Here is a 22196-nt window from a genome sequence, read left to right as displayed (position 1 = left end):
TTCTTCCCTGGCTGGCTCACCAGGATTGTAACACTGAATTATAGTAATTTGCAGCTAACCCCAGCATAAGCCTTTCCTCTGATTTCACTGTTAATGACTCCTCTGGTGTGACCTTTTTCACAACAAGCAGCAGACCAATGAGTAATAGCCACTCATCCCACTTTCCCTTGGAGAGATTAAAGACTGGATATGAGGCAGGTGGAGTTTGGAAAGCTCATTAGAAAGTATATGAAGTTTAATTAGACTTTGATTAGAAGCCAGAATGGAGAAAGGAGTGACTCAGGTCTCCCGCATGGCTAATATGTCTCTTATTTTGTTTTAGTCTCTTAGAGCAAGCCAATTAAACACGTGCATAATTGAGAAATCACTGGTCTAAAGGATGTAACACCAGGAATGAAGAGTACTCACTGCAATTGACAGACTTGACTAATCTTGGAAAAACAGACTGGCATCTAAGTTTAAACACACAAAATGTTTCTCACAGTCCTTTTTCTGGTTGCTGGGGGAGAGATTACATTGATAGAGTCCCAAGGAGAAATAAAGTCGTGCTGTGCTGCACTAAGGAGGGTATGTCCAGCTTTTCTTAACCAATGGCTTTGCTCAACTCACCGTAAACACCCTCTCTGGCTCGCCCTTGGCCCGCATGTTGGTGTCATGAACTTGCTTGAGTATCATCCAAGCTTCATCATGTTTACCAATCTGAAAACGCCAAAGAGAAGGAAAGCAAGTGAGAAAGCAATTCTAGAGGTCCAGCATAGCAGAGAATCACACAGACAGCCTGGGCTGCATGAAACCCAAAAGAGCTGAAAGCCTGCTTGGTATTCACAGAGTGCAGCACCTCTGTGCTGGAGAAAGGAATTGTCCTAAAACTGCCCGAGGCAGAAAAGGGGTCAGGGAGAGAGCTTTAAAAACAGATGAAAGAGGAGATGGATGAGGAGAACTGGACTCTCATCCCAACTCTGCTGAAGACTTGCAGGCTTGAACTATGTATTGCTACATTTCCCATCTGTGAAGTGGAGATACAGAATACTTGCTTAAGATTTCTGAGGTTTAAGTATTTTACTCAATGAAATGTATTTTACCCTTTGCTCTACTACCAGGATTCAGTAGTTCCATGCCCAAACTCTGTGAAATGTTTTCAAAGTGCCTTTGTTGGACATATAAAATTCCCATCTCTCACTACCTTCCTTCTGTACCCCATCTGGCAGTGACACACTAATCATCAGTGATTGACCCCACAGTCTGCAATCTTTGGGGTTCAAGCAGTCTGTGGAGCTGCTGTAGACACACAGGAGTGGCTTTGCCTCTGAGCTTGTGCTCTGTGTGTTTGATGGGACAAAGAAAGACAGACAGTGACACATTAGGGACCTGCCATCCTCTGCAGATATCAGAGATGAATCATCTTACCTCCAGCAAAAACCGTGGGCTTTCAGGCATGAATTTCAGTGCCACCAGGGAGGCGATACAGGGCAGAGCGCACACGAGTACAAAGACTCTCCAGCTGTGGAAATGGTACTTGGTTCCCATACTGAACCCCCAGCCTGGAAACAGCAAGAGCCAACACGTAAAAATACTGACCAGGAATTCTGAGTTTTTCTCAGCTGGGGCAGCTCAGGACTTTGCAGCTCTGAATGACATGAGGACAGGTTGAAAGTTTGCTATTCTTAGTACTGGTGGCTCTTGGAGGCATGCTCAGTGGATAGCAGCAAGTTCATGTTCATTACAGAAACTGGAGCATGCTCAGGCTCTGCCTTTTAAAATCCTTCTTTTATCTTTGAATTTAGAAATCACCTAGTGATAGGAACTGCTCAGAGCAGCTGTAGGCAAGTAAGGCTGGAAAATGGTGCAGGAATAAGGGCCACAATTGATCACTTCTCATTAAATATCTGATCTGAGAGACACAGTAGAGACAGCTTCTTTCCATCTCCTACATCACGTATGTATTTCACATTTCATGGAAGTGAGCAAGAAAAGCAAGTTTATTTTTTTTCCAGACCTATAAAACCTGAGCTGGGGTTCAAACTTAAAAACATCAAAATCCTCATCCTGCATTTGAGATGCCCCCTCTCCTGCTTTTTTCCTGGTATTTGACCAAGTTAGGTAGTCCCCTGCTAAGAACTGGAAAGTACAGCCTCATTCTCTTACATTGCTCCATTCACTCTCCCTAGGCTCAAATTGCATAAGGAGTGTTTAATTTATTTTTTTCTTTAAAAAAATTTATTCACGTAATAAGGAAATCATCAAGAAATGGGTTTTGCAGAGGCCTCATCTGAGCCAGTCATGTTGTTCTAATGATTTCACAAAGTTCCAAAAGAGTAGGTGGAACACTGGAAATCAAAAAAGAAGCTACAAAAACACAATATTAAAAAGTAATCTGAAAAATAATTGTAATGTAAATATCTAAGGGCTTTCAAAACCAAATGTTGTTGCAAGTATTTCTACCTGAAACCACTGCGGTAAGTTTGCCTATTTCTTCCAACAGTGTCTGTCATGTCAATCAAAAGCATGAATATTTCTTTATACGGAATGTGCTTTAAATGTGCTAAAAATAAAATAATGGATAGGTAAATGTTAGTGGTTTCCTTTGTGGGTTTTGTGAACTGTCCTACTTTCCTCAAACAGGATTTTGCAAACAGCTGGTGTCACTGAACACTGGGGGAATTAATCTTTTCCAGTGGATATTTGCTTCTGGTGTTTTCCTAGGTTATATACAAAAGTTACAAGGAATTCCATGTGACATGCAGACTTTACTTCTCAGAGCACAAGTAAATTTCAGTTTATAGCCATCTATTTTTTCATTCCCACTTCCAGTTGAGGGCAGGGAACCCATTCCACTCCTGCATCCACTTAGGTGAAGTCAGATGTGACTTCAAACCATCACATGCTGGGCAGATGTGTTCCCAGGTACACAGCCCTGATAGTGTGGACACTTGGCTAAGGGAAAGCACATGTGCTATCCTCACTGCTATCATTCACAGCATCTAGTAATTTCCTGATTAAATTTGCTTATTTTTGATAACTGAATCCATTTTTGCAATATAATCTCCGTCAATATTTTCCCTGAATGAGCTGACATTTAGGTTAAGAGCTCAGGCTCCAGCAGTGTAATTCAAGGGATGCATTTTAGGCTTTAGATGGAAAGCAGCCCCATCCAGCCTTAGTATCCATCAGTCAATCGTGCAGTCAGTTTATGAGACCTTCTGTGAGCACTTCAGGTATCTATTATTTTCAGTGATATTTATGCTGGGATGTGTAAGAATTGTCACTACCTGTGCAAGGGTTTGGGGAGGTGTAGTGGTGTAGAAATTCAAAAGCACAAATTACCGTAATGTGGGATGATGCTCCAGGCCATTGCTGAAGCATAAATGCCACCAATCATCCAGAACATGCAAAGCCAGCTCAGGTGTTCTCCCCTCTTCTCACGAGACAGGAATTCAGAGAAATAGGCAAACACGATGGGGAGGGTGCCCCCAATACTGAGGAGAAAAAACAGCACATGAGAAAAATGAGAGTCTGCTTCATGTTTAATGAGGGAAGGTCACACTCACAGATGGGCTGCTCAGAAGTGGGACTTGAAGGAAAAATGCAAATCTCTCTTTGGCTACATTGGTCTTAGACATCAAAGATGAGCAAGATCCTTCTCAGGCTCTAAAAGCTGAATTTTCTGTTGTTTGTACAAACCCAGAGTAATACCCTGTTCTTCACTTAAACATCTTCTCTTGTTATTTAATGATCATTCATTTTAGAGAGGCAAAATACAGGGAGCAAATGGGAACTGCTGAGGGTCTCATTGGAGGCCTTGGAGGTGGGCATTTTTCAGTCTCACCCACATTTCTGCACAATTTGGGCAGTACCAGAAGAACATCAATGACCAAACTTTCCCACCATTACAGCTCTAAGGGTCAAGAGTGAGGTAACACAGCCACACATTCCAAATGGCAATGCCATCCCGGCTGGGTACCAGGGATGCATCTCCTGAGCACCTTTCCTTGTCCCACCCCACACACCCACACTGCCCAGCTGTACTGGGGCTCCTCCAGGCCAGGGCCCAGAGGTATTCACCAGGTACCCACCCGAGGCCTGAGATAAGGCGGCAGAAAAGGAAGAATCCGTATCCCTGGACGAAGGAGGAGAGGAACGCGAAGGCAGCATTGATTGCAAGTGATATGATGAGGCATTGCTTTCTTCCCAGTTTGTCAGCGAGGCCGCCCAGCAAGACAGCCCCCACCATCATTCCTAAGTAGACTATCAAGCCTGGAAGTGAGAGAGACAGTCAGGTGGTTAACAGAGTGGAAATAGTACACAGTAGAAGCAGATTTGAGAGTGCCCCTGTGGCAGCTGATGTCGTCCTGGCATACTGTGCAATAAAGCAGAGATACTCCTAACCACCCCAAATCTCAGATGCCAGAAACTCTGCCCATTGCCAGGACAGCAATTTTCCCATCTCGTGCCTGAGAGCTTGCATCACTTCAGGCAATATGGACATACCCTCATTTGACCAGACCCACATCTTTCCTTCCCAACCTCACTGCTCACATATCCCCTGCACGTAAGCAATGGCCAGGCATAAGCAGCTTAGGATGCACGTGTCCCAGCTATGTGCCACCAACAATACAACAGAAGTCTGATGTCTTAACTCCTCTGACCCCCCTGAGTGCAGTGGGATGGAGGATGTGTAGGGAGAGGCTCTGTCAGGCTGCTGTTTATGCTCAGAAAGCTGTGAGAGCAGAGAGACTGATGAAGAACAGCTGAATCTCTTTGCAATGTTTCATCTCTTTCACTCTCTGCTTTTCCCAGCTGTGTCTGAAAGGATCAGTCTGTTACCCAGACTCGCCTCATGTAGCTCAGCTACTTCCTTCCTTACTGAGCCAAGATCTGGTGTCTAACTAAAGGACAGCTTACTCAAGAGTGCAGTCTTCATCTGAAAATTTCAGAAAGGAGAATCTGAGGCCTGTCTGGACAGTTTGCTCTATAGAGTTATCTCTCTAACATTGTTAAGAAAGATGGATTCTTCTTTTTAACCTGACTTCACTAGATTTTCTGCTATGGGGTCCTCAAAGACAGTCTCAGTGACTCATTTAGTGCCAGGCTGAATAGGAGAGAAAGAGTTTCCACCCTAGGTAGTCTCCCTGTACCCTGCTCAGTTTTTTGCTTGCCACTGTCCTGGAGAACATGACAGTTGTCCTTTGTTCTTCTACTGCCACTGCTGCAGGAGGGCCACAGATTTTATTGCCTTTTGCTTCATGCAGGTACCAGTGTAAATAACACTAGTTCATAATGCTCAAAGGTTCTGGAATATATTTTTTCATTTATTTTATCTCCTTTCCAGATGTAGTTCAGAAGAAATTGGTTGCAACCTCAGCTTTTCCTGGGGAGCACAGAGGTACAAGAGGCTGCTCCCAAGAATACCTCCTGCATCATATCAAACCCCATTGACAGGACTGTAGCCTGTGTCTGTAGGCTGCACAGTCCTGCTGTGGAGATCCTGACCATGGTGATCCAGGTGGGCTGAGCTATTTCAGGATGGAGAACATCTGCTTGCTGGAAAGCAGAACTTGCAGTGCAGGGAGCTCTTGAAGGAAAGGGATGATGCTTGAGGATGTCTGGAGACTGGGGACATGTCAGGTTCAAGATCCAGTTGAGCAGGGGTTGAAGGAAAGCAGCAGTGCTCCCTGCATCCCTGGCCCCAAGTGAAGGCATTGGATGCTGATCAAGTAAATGCACTGCCTTAATAGGAAACATTGCTATTCACTGACCAAAGAAATACAGCTAAAAGAAACATTTTTCAGGCATGGTTGACTCTTTGGAAGTTCATTCATCACCTTGAACCAAGCTTAGCTTCTCTTGAGAGCCAACACCTTCCCCAGGTCCTGTTCTGTCAAATACACTTGAAAAACAAGGTGGCAATGAATGTTTTTGTAATTAATTAATGTTTAAACAAAACAATCAGTCTGGTGGCTGAAGGTAGCTCTGCGCCATCCAGCAAAGCCAGCTAAGGGCTAATGCAGAGTTATCTGGCAGCTGATCCTTTCTTCCTTTTGATTGCAAATGCCTGCACTTGATTTAAAATGCATTACTAAATTAAAAGCTATGCAGCAGAGATCTATTGCAGCATTTGAAGGACACTTGCGTCACATTGATCAGATGTGGAAAAGTTTGGATTTCTAAAATCTCTCTATTCCACAGTGAGGTCACCTATCTGTGAGTGATTCTTTTCAATCCACACAATGTCTGACAGGCAGGATTTATGTGTCAAAAGCAAAAAAAATCTGTTCTTGTCTATTGAAAGCCTTTGTACCAGAACTGTGGAGCTGGATTTGGCCAATTGTATCTCCACCACGAGCACGTGGTCCTGAGCAACTAATCCTTGCACTCCCTGCCCTACCCTCCTGATCCAAGCTGTTGTCCTGGTGAGGAGATCTGAAGGTGTGTAAAGGTTTCAGGTACTCATCTCAAGAGAAGATACAGACACATCTCAGAGTCTGGGATCTCTATTTCTATTAACTTTGAGCTCCAGCTTGTTCACAAATTACAAGGGTGAGCCAAAGCAAAAACAGTTTCAGTCAAAAACTTCCTGAAGGAAGGATCTTAATGCAGTGCTGGATGGCTTAATGCTTTTACCCTGGCTCCTGAGCCACATTTAATGGAGCAACTGTGATGGCAGCAGCAGAAGGAAGTGATGATGAGCCCTGTATCTACTCACTGGTGCATCACAGCCACCCATCTGACAGTGAGCCCTGCCAGCACTGCCAGACCCTGGTGAGGAAGAAAAAATTATCTGCCAAACTATTTTTTTTTTTTTGAGAAAATCCCTGGATGGCAGATGTTCATCCAAATCCTCTTAGTAACAGAAAATGTCCCAGGTCAGGAGGAGGTGGAGGAGATTGTTACTGTCTTCTAGCTGGTGTTTTACCGCAGTCACTGGTGAGGGCCAGCCTGTTGTCTGGCCAGAAGAGTGGGCTTGGTATGGGATGTGGCAGTGCTTGAAACTTGAAGCTCAAGTGGAGCTGCTTTTGTAAGCAAACCCCTGCAGATTCTGACTAAGGAGCCCAAACTTGGGATAGAAGGGAAGATTGGATCTTTGCAACACAGCATTCATCACACAGTGAGCAGACAAATCACGGCAGAGCTGTTAATGTCACAAACTCATCTAGAGGATGTTGCTTTAATTAGTTATTGTATCTGATAAATCAATTGATGTATGGTCCCCCAGAAATTTAAAACAATAAAAATCCATAGAAAAGGAAAGGGACAGCCAGAGACCGTCTACTTAGACAGGTTTTGAGGGAAGGATCCTGGTTATGGATGGTTTTCTTTCAGTGTTGAAACAAAATCAATAGAACACTTCCTTATCATGGAGAAGTCTTTTTTTGGTGAAGACTGCATGTTCTGGCCAATGTAATTACAATTTTGGGGTAGCTGCTATAGAACACTCTGTCAGCTGATGGATCTCGGGACCCAGGGTGCAGAACAACGTCTGCTTTGCAGATTGCTGTGTCCTGGATTGACAACAAGGTGGCAGGGACCCAGGGAGGAGTGGAATAGTTACTCAAACAGCCTCTTTGCAGGGAGACAATCTTCTAGAGAACACAGTGCTGGCTGCTACCTCTGAAAAAGATCCAGCTCATGTCAAGGAAACTAAAATTTTAAGGAGAGTTGGACCAAGAAAAGGGATTACAAAATTATATTTGTTTTGCTGGGCTAGTGCTGTCCCTCAGTTATTCTACAGTACAACATTACAATGGTCTGCACCAGAATCTTGACTTCTAAACTTGGTTTCAAACCACACAGACTTAGACTGTGCCAGGAGGGATCACCTTCCCTATTGACACATAAGGTGTTCAGATGAAATGTTAAGGACAATTCTGAATAAGCCATTATTTGCAGGCTAATATATATACTATACTCCACAAGTCCTGGAGTAAAATGAATGCCTGTGGGAAAGTCTGCAACAGCCTCTCATAAAAGTGGTGGAAAACCAAAGAGCTGAAATTCTATGAATAAATTTTGGGTTATGACTCATCCATTGCTGAAGTTATAAGGAAAATATGTGACCACTGACTGGGCCTATTCCCACTAGAAAAGGGGTAACATATTTAGCATTTTCACACTAAGAAATTTATTAGCCTTTACTGAAGTTGTGTGCTCTGTATTAGACATGAATTTGAAGTTAAAAGCTGAAGTTCTAGGAATAAGGAAAGGAATATACTGCAGATACAGTATATGGCTCTTGGTGTGTTAAACTGTATTTTTACTACTTCAGTATAGTTAAAAGTAGACTTCTAAGGGTTTCAGAAAAAAAACCCAAAAAATTCCAAGGTTTACCTAAATCTGCATCACAAGTGTGAATTTTTCTTATTGTTAGTTAATGGGATTAAAGTCCTTAAAAAATAGGCATATCTAAAAATAATCCCTTTAAGGACAGGACAAAGACTTGTGGAATAAATAGAAAATTTGAGCTATTTGAGCCAAATAGCTCACTGAGAAGAATTAGTCCCAGATCCTTGGGGCTGTCACAGAGGTAAGGAAGCTGCCTGGGCCCAGGGTTGTCTCTGGTTTGCGTGTAGCCAGTAACCACAGGAATGGGAAAGCTCCCACCTGCCTTCCAATCTCAGGTCACTACCAGTATGTAAAAAAAAAAGATGCTCTTGAAGAGGGAAAGCATTTGGACAACAGAAAATTATTAGGCCCTTATATATCTTGCAGTTCAAATTGTAATAAAAACAAAATTAAAATATTGTTAGTGGTGTAGATTCTGTTAGGGATGCACCTTATGGACACAAAGAAAACTTTGTGAGTCAGGTCTGGACAATTTGGGAGATGGATGTGGCAAGGCAGAGGATCCAAGTAAGTAATTGAAAGAGAGGAATAAAGTAGTGATAGTGCTGACTCTCTTGTACCATAGTGGTGGGACGGTCTTGACAGAGAATGCGCTAAAGGCGAGTGGCCTTTTTTTCCATTCTTCCTGCAATTTTCAATCTGCTCTTCCTTGTAGGTTTATTAATGCCTTCCCCATGAATCAACCTGACCTTTTAAATGGAACTCAGAGGAAAGGCTTGTCCCGTTGCACTCTCCTTGTTGGTTAATACAAGCAGTGAGACTCCTTCCACAGCCAGCGCCTCCAGCACTGAGAAGGGAAAGGCATGGGAAAGGCAGCGCTGCGATTTGGGAGATCTGTGTGTGGATATCAGGCAAATCTGGCTGCTGGGATGGAGGGGGTTGTGCAGCTGGAGCCAGGGTGGGTGGGTGAGCCCATGGGGCTGTGGCACAGCACGGGTGAGGTGAGGCATAGCCGGGCTTGGCACTGCCAGCGGGGCGTGGGTGGTGTTTGTGCTCAGCCGGCTGCACATCTCCCCATGGGACTTGTCCAGCACCACAATACTCATGGGACCATCTGGTTGTCCCCACCCAACCCCTCTGCTAAAGCAAAGATTTCAACAGAGCAGGCCAAACAAATCCTTTTCTGTCCAGAAAAAAAGTCCTCACGCTGGAATGCATCAGATGAATTTCCCACAGAGTTTACAGATGGGGCCACAGGCATTCATCCTCATATCAGATCTACACAAAATGTGGGGTGTTCTCAAATCATAAAAACACCTTTCTTTTTTCCCTACTGCTCAAGGTGATGATGCTCCTTGGGCTGCATCTTGGGCTGGGCATTTCTGACTGAGAGCAAATTTGCAGCCAGGAATCCGTGCCTGCCATGGGCAGGTCTCATCAGGGTGTAGTGGCTGCTGAGTTGGGGGTCCATGGCCATGGAGGAGCAAAAGAGGCAGCAAATACCCATGGCAGAGCAAGGGAGCCATGGCTGGGCTTGTCTGTGCTCAGGCAAAGAAAAAAAAATGAAGTAGAGAAAAGCCATTGAGCTCTGCAGAGGGGATTAGGATTTACTGTCATATCAGGTGAATTCAGGTCAATGAGAAGCTGCGACCAGATTTTATCTCAGCTGATAATAAAACATCCTCTTCACACAACTAAAAGCAGGCATGTTGCACACATTCTATTTATCCTGACTCACACAGTCAAGATTGAGTTGCTACATAAAAGCATAATTACTCATAGGATCTTTTTTACTAGGGTTTTTTTAATCTGGCATTGTGAGGTTAAGAGTCTGTAATATGATATTCTCCTTAAAAAATTATTAATAAATCATAAAAAGGAGAAGGGAGCCTGAAAAAGCAATTTTATTCTCAGCTTTGGTGTAGCTGTTTCACAGTTATGGGCAAAGCCCTTAAAAATTTCCTTGTTTCAGTTTAGTGAACTGTGAAATGACAATAACACAACTGCAGCTCTGGGATCTGAGAGAGCTGATGCTTTAACTGTGCCTCGAGTTTTTTATATGCAGGATGTGAAGAAGTTTAAAAATTACTATGTCATTATCTTTTAAACTTGTGTACTTACTGGTCTGTGCTTGCAAACATAATATTTAGTCCTCTAAGAAGTGATTTATAGCATGTAAAAATATATATTTATAAGATATTTCTCCAAATATTCAGCAAATATAAAAATACAAATTTTATTACTCTTTTGATTATCCTTAGCACATTAAAAAAATGTTTCCAATAGGCTGTATCATACTGAGAGGGAAAATTCTGTTTCAGTAAATTTAAGAATTGAATTATTACTTCGACTACTGCTGATGAAAGCTCAGCAAAGCTGATCTCTCAAATGAATATGTAAAAATAAAGTTGTTACATGTTACCAAACTTATTCTTAACAACTTGTATTATAAGTTGATTGATTAAATCAAAGTGCTTAAATACATATACTGTTGTTTCTTTTTTCCTTTTGTTGGGTTTTATTTTTGTAATACCCCTGAAATAATCTTTAAATAGTATTTCTCATAACTGAAAAACTCCAAATACATGTTTTGTCCCACTCAGGATATTTAGGGCTAAAATAGTTGTTAATTTGCATCTGATGGTGAGATGTTTATTTTCAGAATGAAATGTAAACGTTTTCGAAGACGTGTCATATCCATTTCACACATGTAATGAAACACTGTGGGCATCTGTTTATTTGCAATTTTTGCATAATTTGGCCATAGTTTGCTTGATATTTTCCCATGACTGCTTTCCAAGGGAGAAAAAACATGCAGTATGCAGAGTGTTTAATGCAAAATGTCCTTTTAACAGAAGCTGAACTTCACTAAATTGGTCTTTAGGAGGCATCTGCTTTATCGCTCTTATTTGTCCCTTCCTATTTCTGCTGGAGTTTGATTATTCACCTGACTTATTTCCTTTCTTTCCCTCTTGGCCTCTCTTGTTATGGCTGAGCCTTTGTATGTTTAAATGTTAGCAGCTGCCTGGAAGTGACCTTAACTGCTCCTGGGAAAACCTGGTTATGTTTCCTTAGAAAAACTGGGGAGATAATCAGTTCCTTGGGAATAAACATGAGCTTATCTGTAGATGTTTATTGGTACATGGGGATAAGGCAAGGGGCAGTAGCTTATGTGTGGATAATATCCCTGCTTCCCTAAAACCGTGTGATAACTTGAGGGAAAGCTGTGCCTGCTCTAATCACCCCTCTGTTCATCCTGTGCACTCTCGTGCAAGACTGTCACTGCACATTAGAAATTGAGGTGAAGGCTCTTTGATTGCCACCAAATCAATCTCCAAATGCAGTTGAACCCTGATCAACGTGCACTGCCACAGACCATTAAGGGAATGGATTCACAGAGGGACGTGAGCTTGTCTTGGACACTGAGCTTTGTGGGAGATACATTTTTTTCTAGCTGCAGGTGGATGGGAGCTGAAGATATCCTAAGAAAGATTTTGATGATTTTGTTCTTGTCTCCATCAATAGCACTTCCTCAGCTTTCCCCTTGAGAAGCTGATATCTGCTGTCCTTATGCCCCAGCTGCTGAGAAAAGAGATGAAACCTTCTTGCAGGGGCAGTATGAGGCACCTCATGTCCCTGCACTGCCCTGCTGCCTGTCAAACCTCCAACACCCTCTTCCCTGCTGCTGCCACCCTTCCTTTGGTAGAAAGGCCTCCTTCCCCTCTCCAGACCCAGAGATCTGCACTGCTCCCTTCCTATGCCCTCCAGCAGCCCCCTACCGACCCCAGGCTCATCACACTCTCTTCTTGATGTCTTGTGTACCCATTACTCACATCAGAGCACTGCTGGGCAATGTAAGGCTTTCCAAGCCACGCTTAATTCATTTTCTCAAAGCCATCCCTCAAATCTCAGATCCAGCAGCAGAGAAATGTCCAGCAGTCAAGAAAGGGGGTTTAGCAAATAAGATGGACTGAATCAGAGACCTGCCCCATGTACACCACCAGTCAATAAAAACTGCATGCTGCCATAACCACCCACTCTCCTCCCTGCCCTAAACTAAGATGAACCAGCTTTTATTGTTTCAAGAAAAATTATTTTTTCCTCTCATAATGAAGTCATGAAATACTTTGAATACAAGCAGATTGACAGCAGATCCCCCAAACAAACAAGCTAAGGACAGGAGAAATTGTTCTGCAAAATCAGGTTCTCACAAGCTGTGTTTGAAAGTGGGCAGGAAAGGCAGCAAGAAGAGTTCTCTTCCCCTCATTAGCAGTCCCAGATTAGCTCTGTTAGTGTGCAGGAGCTGGGACTGGATACGGACCCAAATGTATCCTTGCTTATTCAGAGCTTATCAGAACACCCTGAACTTTCAGCCTCACAAATACTGAGCTGGAAAAAGCAGAACGCGCTCTCTGGGGAGATTTCGTGTTCATTTTTACCTATGGTTGGGCCAGAAATACTTCAAAGATAGATCTCCTTGTGACATTTGAAGTTTTCTCATTCAGGAGCCTGCCAGAGCTTGAGCTATACAGAGGTAGATATTTATGGGGTCAGAGTTTCAGAAAATCTCAGCTTTCATAGAGTCACCAAAATAAATGACCTGCTTTTCAAAAAAGGTCTCATCACTAAAAAGACACCAAGCCTTGTGTCCCACAGGGAGCTGGTGAATTCCAAAGTCCCTTTGAAATCAGGATCTAATTGTGAGAGGTTTGCTTTTAGATATCTGACCGGAGATATTTTGAGCTAGAAATTTTAATGGGTTTGTGAAGCAAAAAAAGTTACTAAATTCTTTATGGCATGAAAGTCAGTACAAACCTGGCTAACTATAGAAAGAAATATCCCAATCCTCAAGTTCAAAGAAAAAAGGGAGAAACAGAAAAGTAAGTATGACCTCAGTACACCAAGAGGAGAGGTTTATATAGGGATAATTATCTATTGCCTTTGTCACATGAAAATAATGCCAATAGAATGAAGTCAATGGCTGGGGTCTAGTCCCAAATCTGCATTTTCCTTATATCAGGCAGGGCTTCTGGGCCAGCATGTATGACCTAGAGTCCCTGATGGTTCCCTGCAATACCAGTACATGTCCATCAAGACACACTGTCTCCCTCCTCAAGTTATTCCAAGAACTATTTTATTTCCCTTCCAGATGCTCTGTCCTATTGCGTGGCTGGCTCTCACTACAGACCATGCTGGATCCTGTCCTGATTCTTGGAGATCTGGGAGGCTTTGCTGTTTTGGCTGATGGAATTTGGCTTGCCTATTGTTCAAGGGAAAAAATTGTTCGTCCAAACCTTTCCAACCAGTCGCACTCCCAATAAATAACTAAGCCTTGTATTTTGACCTCAGGGAGATGTCGGCAGTGATGCAAAAGGGATGTTGCCAGTAGCCTCAGCTTTAATCTTCATGCTGCACTTTAATTGCATTCCACAGACCTAAAAAGAAACCTCTATTGACTACATCTGATCCAGGACATATGAGCACACTGAGAAGTTAGCAGGCTGAAGGAACTGACTGCACAGTTGATTTGCCTGTTAGGACTTTGGGCTGAAGAAAAGGGAAACCTGTAGTTTCTAACAGCTTTGAATTTTGAGTCACTAGATTCACCTTTAACTTTTCACTTATTTATCCTTGAACATCGCTTGGAGTTTTGCCCTGTGGACCTGCAGACTGTGATCCAGCCCACACTGACCAGACTGGCACTGGGGCCACAGCACGTTCTGGTACAATTCTGCTGCTCATCAGCATTGAACCCCTCCTGAGTCAGATCTACCCAGGCATGACTATTCATGACATACAACACAAGAAGAAAGTCATCAGAAGATCCTGAAATCAGCTGGTGACTAGAAAAAGGTGTCCCAGCTGCTTCCCGCTGCATTAGAAGAGCTGTTTGCCAGTGGCACTTACCCAGCATCCCTTTGTTGGAACTGGACAAGCACATATCCTTCTCAGCACTGGGAAGAACAAATCCAACCACAAACACCTCCACCCCATCTGCCATCAGTGCCAACCCTAAAACAAAGAAGAGAGTCCACTGGAAGCGTCCGTGGCCACACTCCTCAATGATGTTCTCATACTGGTGGGCAAGTTGCTCCTCGTCCTCCATCCTCTCGGCCATAAGGTCAGCACGGTCTCTGTACTCATCATCCATGGCAGGGGCTCGCTTCTTCTGCTTCTCTTTAATGTCATCTGGGTGTGGGATCCCTTGGTACTCCCCCTCATAGACCTCATCATCCTCATCGTGGCCTTCTGTGACATCACTCTGGGCATCCTCGTCCTGCGCGGGCTCATCCCTGCCCCGGTAGTAGCCGTCATTGGGTGCGTCGTAGTTGCCATCCTGGTACCTGTAGTCATCTGAGACCTGGTTTGTGTTTCTATATCCATCATCCATTCTGAACGGAGAGTTCTAAATGCTGTAGGTCACGGTGTAGATATTCTAAAATGGGTATGGATTTGTGCAATTTCTGGTGTTGGTTACTTGAACATATCTTCTCTCCGTTCTTTGGAACTGATGGGATGCACAGCTTCCCAGGCTCAGAAGGAGGATTATATATAAAGGTTCTCTTTGACAGAGTCTCACGCAGCTTTTGGTAATGCTTCACTTTTCAGCTGTCATTTGTGACTTGCTGGCTTCTGTGCTTTGGGTGAGAAAAGCTGCTGTCTGGGGAACAGCGAGGGAACAGCAAATTGCACAGCTGGGGAGCTAGGAGGACTTGACAGGTTTTTCCTGATTCATTGTGGTGCTGAAGGTCATGTCCTGAGAAAGAGGAAACAATAGCAATGAGACAGCAGTAAGCTTGCAAGCACACATGCACTGAGTTTAATGCCCAATATTTTGAATACGTGCTTTTCTTTTGAAAAAATATGGCAACAGAGGAATGTTTTTGCATCATCAAAACCCAAAGCCTCAGAAAAAAACAGAGCATTAAAATGTACCAAGTTCAGTGGGAACCCAAAGTAGAATGTAAAGTACCATGTGGTCCCAATTTCTGTAATTCCTGGAAGTCCTGCCTCCCATATGTGGTCCTCCTTTCCACAGAGAGCAGAACAGCACTGGGCTGGGTTGCTGGAACAGAGCTCTCAGGTTGCTAAAAATGTTTCCATCTATCTCCTCAGAGTACACTCATCCCTGGTCCCTACAACTGGCTAGCGTCATAATGAGACAAAATATGATCTTGGTTTTGTTTTTCATCCAGATCCCCACATTAATTTTATTTATTGGTTTCTTCTTTTCCCTAGTGTCTTTCCATCTGTATCCCAGATGCACAGCTGGCATACAGAGTCTGCCAAGTCACCAAAAGTCACACCAAGCCCTGTTCTCCCCATATCTAAAAATCAACAGGGGATGATTTTCACAGAGAGCAAAAAAGCAAAGCTAATAGAGAATCACTGCTGTCTACAGGGAAAACCAAGGGAAGTCAAGACACATCTAAACACATACTCTTTCTGGACACCTGATTTCCATTATTTTCCAGGCGGTTTCCAGCCAGCTGGCTCTGCAGTGCTCCCCTGCCTCACACAGCTGTAGACACAGAGCTTGGAAGGAGAAGCACATGGGAAAGGGAGTGGAGTCACACCAGAGCAGCCAGCACAGCGTAGGCATGCACAGAACGTGGACTTTGCTTTAAGCTTTGAGCTACTTGACTAAATAAAGTGTAAATGAGGTATGGATTGACATGGGCAGGCACAAGCCTGAGGATGTGTGGGTGTTGTTACCTACACAGTCATTTGACCTATAGATGCGCACGCAAGCGCACACACTGTAAATAACAGTGCTATATGCAGCTAAAATGACTTCAGAGGAGAAATTCAGTAGCACTCTCTATAATGAAATGCTCTGAGGGGCATCACTCTTGCTGCAAATGCTGTGATTTTCTGGCAGCCCAAATTCTCAGGGTAAGGAAGGAGCAGAGGCCTGACTTCTCTGCATGGATTAATGGCCATGCCTTGCCCGTACTGTTCATGGAACTGCTCCAAGGAACTTCATAAAATCTTCCTCTGCCCTTCTGTTTATCTACCTCTATATCTGTGGCCCATAATTACAACACAGCCTCTGCAGAACCTGCCAGAACCTCTTCCTTTTCTCTGCTGTTTGTCACTACATTCAACGTGTTTCCTCTTCCCTCTATGCTGAATCACACCACACATTTTGCATCAAGTGAAAAAGGCAACATGATGTTCTTCCAGGGCTCAAGAAGAGTGATCAATAAAGGAATAGAAAAAAAAGTTTTAAAAATGCCAAATGAATTCTGATCAGGTTATAATGATCAGGAGTCCACAGTGCAGGAAGGGGTAAAGAGAAGTATTTGCATAGGCACCAGAGCTGTTAATGTTCAGGGGAGTTAATACATCTGACAGCCATCAGAAGCACTTAAGTGAGTTCTACAGCTCTTGTTTCAGTGCTGGAGTGTTACCTTTAATGGTTAAAAAAGTCTAAAATTACTTTTGAGTCTCAGAACTCTCTCCCAGTCTGAAGTAGCTTTCTTGATTACACAAAGATTTGTGTCATGACTGAACATCATGTTCTCCAAGGCGGTAAAAATGTAGTTCCACAGAGACATATTTTCTTATGAAAAGTAGAGGAAGGAGCCTTTTATTTAAAGAGAAAAAACAAAAGAACAATATGTGCAAAAGAACATTAGGCCTCGCTTTGGAAGTCTTTAAGAATCATCTGCTGGCAGGTCATGCTTCAAAGCAACCTCAAATGTTGGAGCAGGAAGCACAGTGACCTCACTGTGTTTGTCCCTTTCTGGTTGCCACAGAACTGAATTTAAAACTCATTTTAGAAAATGAAGTAACAATAACACTAATGATCAATAGCAGAACTGATCAGACTCTGAGTCTCCACAGACCTTATCTCTCTTTTCAAAAGGTAAAAGTAGGTTCTTAAAGACCAAGTGCTGGAAATCTTTGTTCTCTATTTAAAAGCTGCTGAGGCTTAAAGCTGGGCTCTTTGCCTCCCACAACAACAGGACCAAAGATCACAAGCTTAGAAAAGACCTATTGAAGCACCCGTGCTCTTTCACTGACACACAAAGTCTGGCATTTACCAGATGGAATCACATCTTGGGCAGCCTAAGAAATAATGACATGAGCTGATGAGTCTCACAGACCAGTGAGAGTCACCTGTTTGGGGAAGAACAAGTAACTCAGAGAAAAGGTCATGGCAAAAAATAGTGAATGGTTTCCCATGCAGTTTGTAGGATGGATATTTTCTGGGATCACCTTAGGAGAAGAGGCAGTGCAGAGAAGCAGGCTATAACTTCAGAATGCTACACTTTCTATATTTCACACCACTTGTTTTCTTTCTTTGCCACATATGCACAGGCTGATTCACTCCAGATCTGATTCTTTAACACCCTTTCACTCAAGCTGAGCTGCTCTCACTCATTAACAGCCCCATTTAGCATTTAGATGCGAAATCATGATGTGTCAGAAAGATGGCAGGCTTGGGTTGCTATAATTACCCTTCACAGTGATGCATGAGGCTTGAGACAAATATATACATCTCACCAAGCCTATTGTAGCAGGGTGGGTGTCAGTCTCTTCTCCCAGATAACAGCACAACAGGAAACGGCCTCAAGTTGTGCCAGGGAAGTTTCAGATGGGATATTAGGAAAATTGCATCATCAAAAGTGTTGTCAAGCATTGGAACACTCTGCCCAGGGCAGTGGTGGAGTCACTACCCCTGGAGGTATTTAGCAGACATGCAGATGTGGCACTTGGGGACATGCTTTAGTGGTGGGCTTGGCACTGCTGGGTCAATGGTTGGACTTAATGATCTTGCAGTTCTTTTCCAATCTAAGTTATTCTAATTACAACCCTTGGCCCTTTTGAACGGTCATTTCCCTTTCTGAGACATACAAGTGAGGTTTAAAGACACAACAAATGTCAGGCTCCATAAGGCAGAATCTGCAGGGGCAAGAAGGCAGAGGCACGAAAGCCTCATTCTGGGTCTCCCCAAAACAGCCCATTAAACTGTGTTGGACATAGAAACCTGGAATACATAAGAATTCAGATCCTTTCCTCATTTCTTTATATGCGCCTTGCAGATTTCTTGTACTCTTCAGCTCTTTAGTTAGCTCAGATGTTGCATACTTAGCCAGGAATTCACTCATTTGAGCTCTGCAACTTAAAATAGGAACCTAAAGTCTTGGATATCCTCATAACAGAAACAGTATCTACTCTAGGAGAAGGGATGTTTAAAAAAAGCAGATCAACGTCTGCATTTGCCTCTCTGAGAGGGCCTATAGGTAAGTCTGGCATGCTGAGGTGATAAACTGGGGGCTGGAGGGCAGCAGAGCTTGGAGGGGATGCAGAGAAGGGTGATTTTTTCATGCTGGTACTAAATGAAGAGAGCTCAGGGCTTGTCAGAGAGCTGAGCTCTATCAGAGGACAGAAATCATGTCAAATTAGTGAACAGGGTAGATATGAGAAGGGTTTTCTTATGAAATATTGCACCTTGGGGCATGATGGAGTTTCTGGAAAAGCAAAGAGAGTGAGGATGTTGCTTTGTGGGAGCACAAGCTGTGGGTGCACACACATAAATGCATAATGCACATCCATGGTGTGGATCCAGCAGGGAGAGAGAGCCAAGGCTGGGAGCTGCCACCCAGAGCCTTTCTGCATGCTCAGAAAGGGAGAACACTCAAAATCAACAACAGGAGGGAGAGGTTATTTGAACACTGAGGAGAAGGAGCATGACAGGGACACCATAAAAATGCTTTCAAGGGATTTTTAGCATTCACCAGAATAATCCCTGAAAAACAGATGGCAGAGCAATTTAATATTCTGCCTGAAGGACGACTCCTCCTGCAGAACATCCTCACCCCCAGAGCTGCTTTCTGCTGACAGCAATGGGAAGGTGCCCATATCCTACAGTGACCATAAGGACATTCTGCAGTCACAAAGCTGACTGCAAAAAATTCCTGAGCAGGAATTTTCCTCACTGAAAGGAGAAAGACGATTCTGTAGATAGCTTTCTGAGAATTTCCAATCTTGGATTCTAAGTCAGGTTGCAGTTAATGGATCTGCTTGTACACATGAAGGGAGAGATTTTTGAGGTGCCTAACAAATCACAGCTCCCAGGGGAGCAGCATCCTGGATTTCAGGCAGCCAGCAGTGACACCAATATTATCAGGCAGGCTGAGCAGTGTAGCAATGAGTGATCACTGAGCTGCTGGATGAAGTGTTGCAGGCTGAGCATCCTGGGCTCTGTCCTTTGGCTTCTTGGCATCTCTGTGTCCCTCCTGGCCCCACATCAGGACAGCACAGCTTTCCTCTGGTGGGAATTGCAGATCCTTCGCAGCTGTGGTTGTATGAATATATGAATATATGGGCAACTTGTGTCCCCAAAACCTTAAACCTTAAATACACCAGAATTTGGGGGAAAGAGGTCTCTGTGCTCCCAGCTTCACAGCTGAGGAGCTGTAAGGAAAGGTGCTCCCAGGTCTTTGTCAGGTTAATTTTTTTTTTTTTTTTTCAAACTAAGAAAAATGCTACTTCACCTCAGGAGAACTTTGAAAATTTCCCTATTTCCAAATAATAATAATAATAACAACAACAACAACAACAATAATAATAATAATAATAATAATAGTAATAATATTTAAATCTAAAAAATTAGACTGCAACCCCATAATTCACAACAAAAATGCTTTCAGATCAGGTGCATTATAAATTATTCATCTTATGCTGTAGAAACTTGCCCTTTTCATTGGCATAAAATAAAAAAAAAAGAGGTGTATGGAGATTTGTTTCAAACTGAAAAAAAAAATTCATTAAAGAAATGCCATCCTGTCAACTTGATCCATTTTTTATTAGAAACATTCATTGAAACTGATTTTTTTTTTCCCTAAATAATTCAGGTTTGGAAAAATGGCATGTTTTTACCAGCAAAAATTGTAACAGGAGCTCTGATTATGCTCTCATGGATGTAAAATTATCTCAGGTGCACCTTTAAGAAGACAATATGATATAGGAAAAGTAATCCTGCTATTTATATGCATATGACTAAAAGTATCTGACCTCTGTGAGGCAGAAAAGTGTTTTTCTTCTACAGGGTTCTGACTATTGTTAGGTTTTCCTGTTTTTTTGGTGGGTTTTTTTGTTTGTTTGTTTTGGTTTTGTGTTGGTTTTTTTTTTTGGTTTTTTTTTTGGTTTTTTTTTTTTTTTGGTTTTTTTTTTTTTGTTTTTTTTTTTTTGTGGTTTTTTTTTGGTTGTTGTTGTTTTTTTTTTTTTTTGGGGTTTTTTTTTTTTGTTTTTTTTTTGCTAACATTAAAATTGCTGCTACAGCCACACAATTCAACATCCAGAAGAGAGCTGAGCAATATCATCACTCTCCTGGACAGATGGCAAGGCTGGGTTCTTGGCAAGGATCCTGCAGAGGGAAAAGCAGCAGGATCTGAAGAGAATTTATATGTGAGGGAAGGTAGAAAAAGGAAATGAGGGGGGTTTGAATACAAAAAGGGAGAAACCAAGTGATATTGGAAATTAAGGAGCAAGAACAGGGATTAATGGTGCAAACTATGCTCAGAATAAAGGAGGAAATGCCAGGGAAAGATGGAAGCCCTGACATATTACTGATCCACAAACTGTGGAAAAAAATGTGTTGTAATAACAGTAGCTCTTGCCTTCATATCCAAGGATTATAAATGCATCTGGTGCCATCTCTGTTAGAGATCAGCCCTAAGCCTTATTAATTCTTGCTTGACTTTTGGCATTTCTCTTTCACTGCCAAAATAAAAGGAGAAAAGTCTCGGAGCACAGGACTCTGAAACACTTTTGGAGGAAGTTGGCTGTGGAAGACATCACTCAGTCAAAACAACCCAGCCCAAACCTCCCCAGTGACTGAACATTATTTCAGGGGATGATTGTATCAAAATAGATCACATCTCTTACAGGTCTTCAGCAGTCATTTTCCTTCCTCTGCCTTTCCATCAAATACCCTAATCAATGGTGGTGGACAGCAGTGTGAACAGCCCTGGGGAATTTCTAGGAGGATGTTCTCAGATCTGAACACTGGCCAGTGAATCAGTGTGATTTAATCAGCTGATGACCTGGTCCCTTTTTTTCCAAAATACAGATCAGCTCTTGGGATGCAAGTTTCTACAGGATTCTAGACAGGTAAAGGAACACTACATGTATCACTAGGAAAAATATTCCATTCTGATTCCCCTCCAGTCCCACAAGATTGGAAGTAAAATTTGTCTGCAATTGATGTCCAAAAGAAACCATGGTCATCAAGCATTCTTGAGGAGGACTGTATCACAGACCCAGGGTGAAAACCCATTGCAATGGGAGCAATATCAGATCCAATATAATTTCTGAGGTCTCTTTTCTGTTCTTGTTCCAGAGGGACAAGATAATCAAGGAAGGTATATGGGTTTAGACATAATCAAGGAGGGTATCTGAGTTTAGTTTTCTTACTCAGTGACGTGGTAGCTGGAAGCAAAAAGGAGCTGCTTTGCCATCAAAGACAACAAAATTACATGGAAGGGCATGTCAATATATGTTTTTCAGGTGTAAAATGATGTGTTAATGGCTACGACAATCAACTGTGGCTGCAAACAAAGGAGGCTAACTGGGTCTGTGCAGCAAGAGATTTAAAAATCAGTCTGTAGCAGAGCCTGCCTTTTAAAAGAATTTGCTTTGAACTGTGGAAAAATAGGTGTCTTTTGTTGTAGCTTCAGAAGAGAGCACTGTATTAAGTGAAAACTAAGGAGAAAACTAGTTTGTCCTGAAACTTTTTTTATTATTAAGAAATTGTTTGATAGATATGTAACACAGGTTCAAAAACTCCACGGAGCTTGTTAAGCAAGCTATCTGTGCCACAGATTCTGTAAAGAAGAGCAAAATATTTGAAAGTCATTGACTTGAAATCATCTGGTTCAAAGAAGTGACTTTCAGTAATACAG

At 42.7% G+C, this 22196-nt stretch overlaps 1 protein-coding gene across 2 annotated transcripts in view; it reads right to left on the bottom strand.

Annotated features, from left to right (window-relative positions):
* Window positions 1-22196, bottom strand: part of SV2B (synaptic vesicle glycoprotein 2B) — a 67973-nt gene that overhangs the window by 15858 nt on the left and 29919 nt on the right. For both annotated transcript variants that reach the window (XM_053954963.1, XM_053954965.1), the window contains exons 2-6: window positions 14188-15037; window positions 4074-4254; window positions 3325-3476; window positions 1408-1541; window positions 610-699 (exon numbers count right to left, since the gene is read on the bottom strand). In XM_053954963.1, the coding sequence (XP_053810938.1) occupies window positions 610-699; window positions 1408-1541; window positions 3325-3476; window positions 4074-4254; window positions 14188-14671 (1041 nt within the window). In that variant the 5' untranslated portion in view covers window positions 14672-15037. The remainder of the gene's footprint in view (window positions 1-609; window positions 700-1407; window positions 1542-3324; window positions 3477-4073; window positions 4255-14187; window positions 15038-22196) is intronic.

The sequence above is a fragment of the Vidua chalybeata genome, chromosome 13 (genome assembly GCF_026979565.1).
Source record: "Vidua chalybeata isolate OUT-0048 chromosome 13, bVidCha1 merged haplotype, whole genome shotgun sequence".
NCBI classification, from domain to species: domain Eukaryota; kingdom Metazoa; phylum Chordata; class Aves; order Passeriformes; family Viduidae; genus Vidua; species Vidua chalybeata.
The sequence above is the reverse complement of the archived record's forward strand: the minus strand, read 5'-3'. Positions and strand labels throughout refer to the sequence as shown.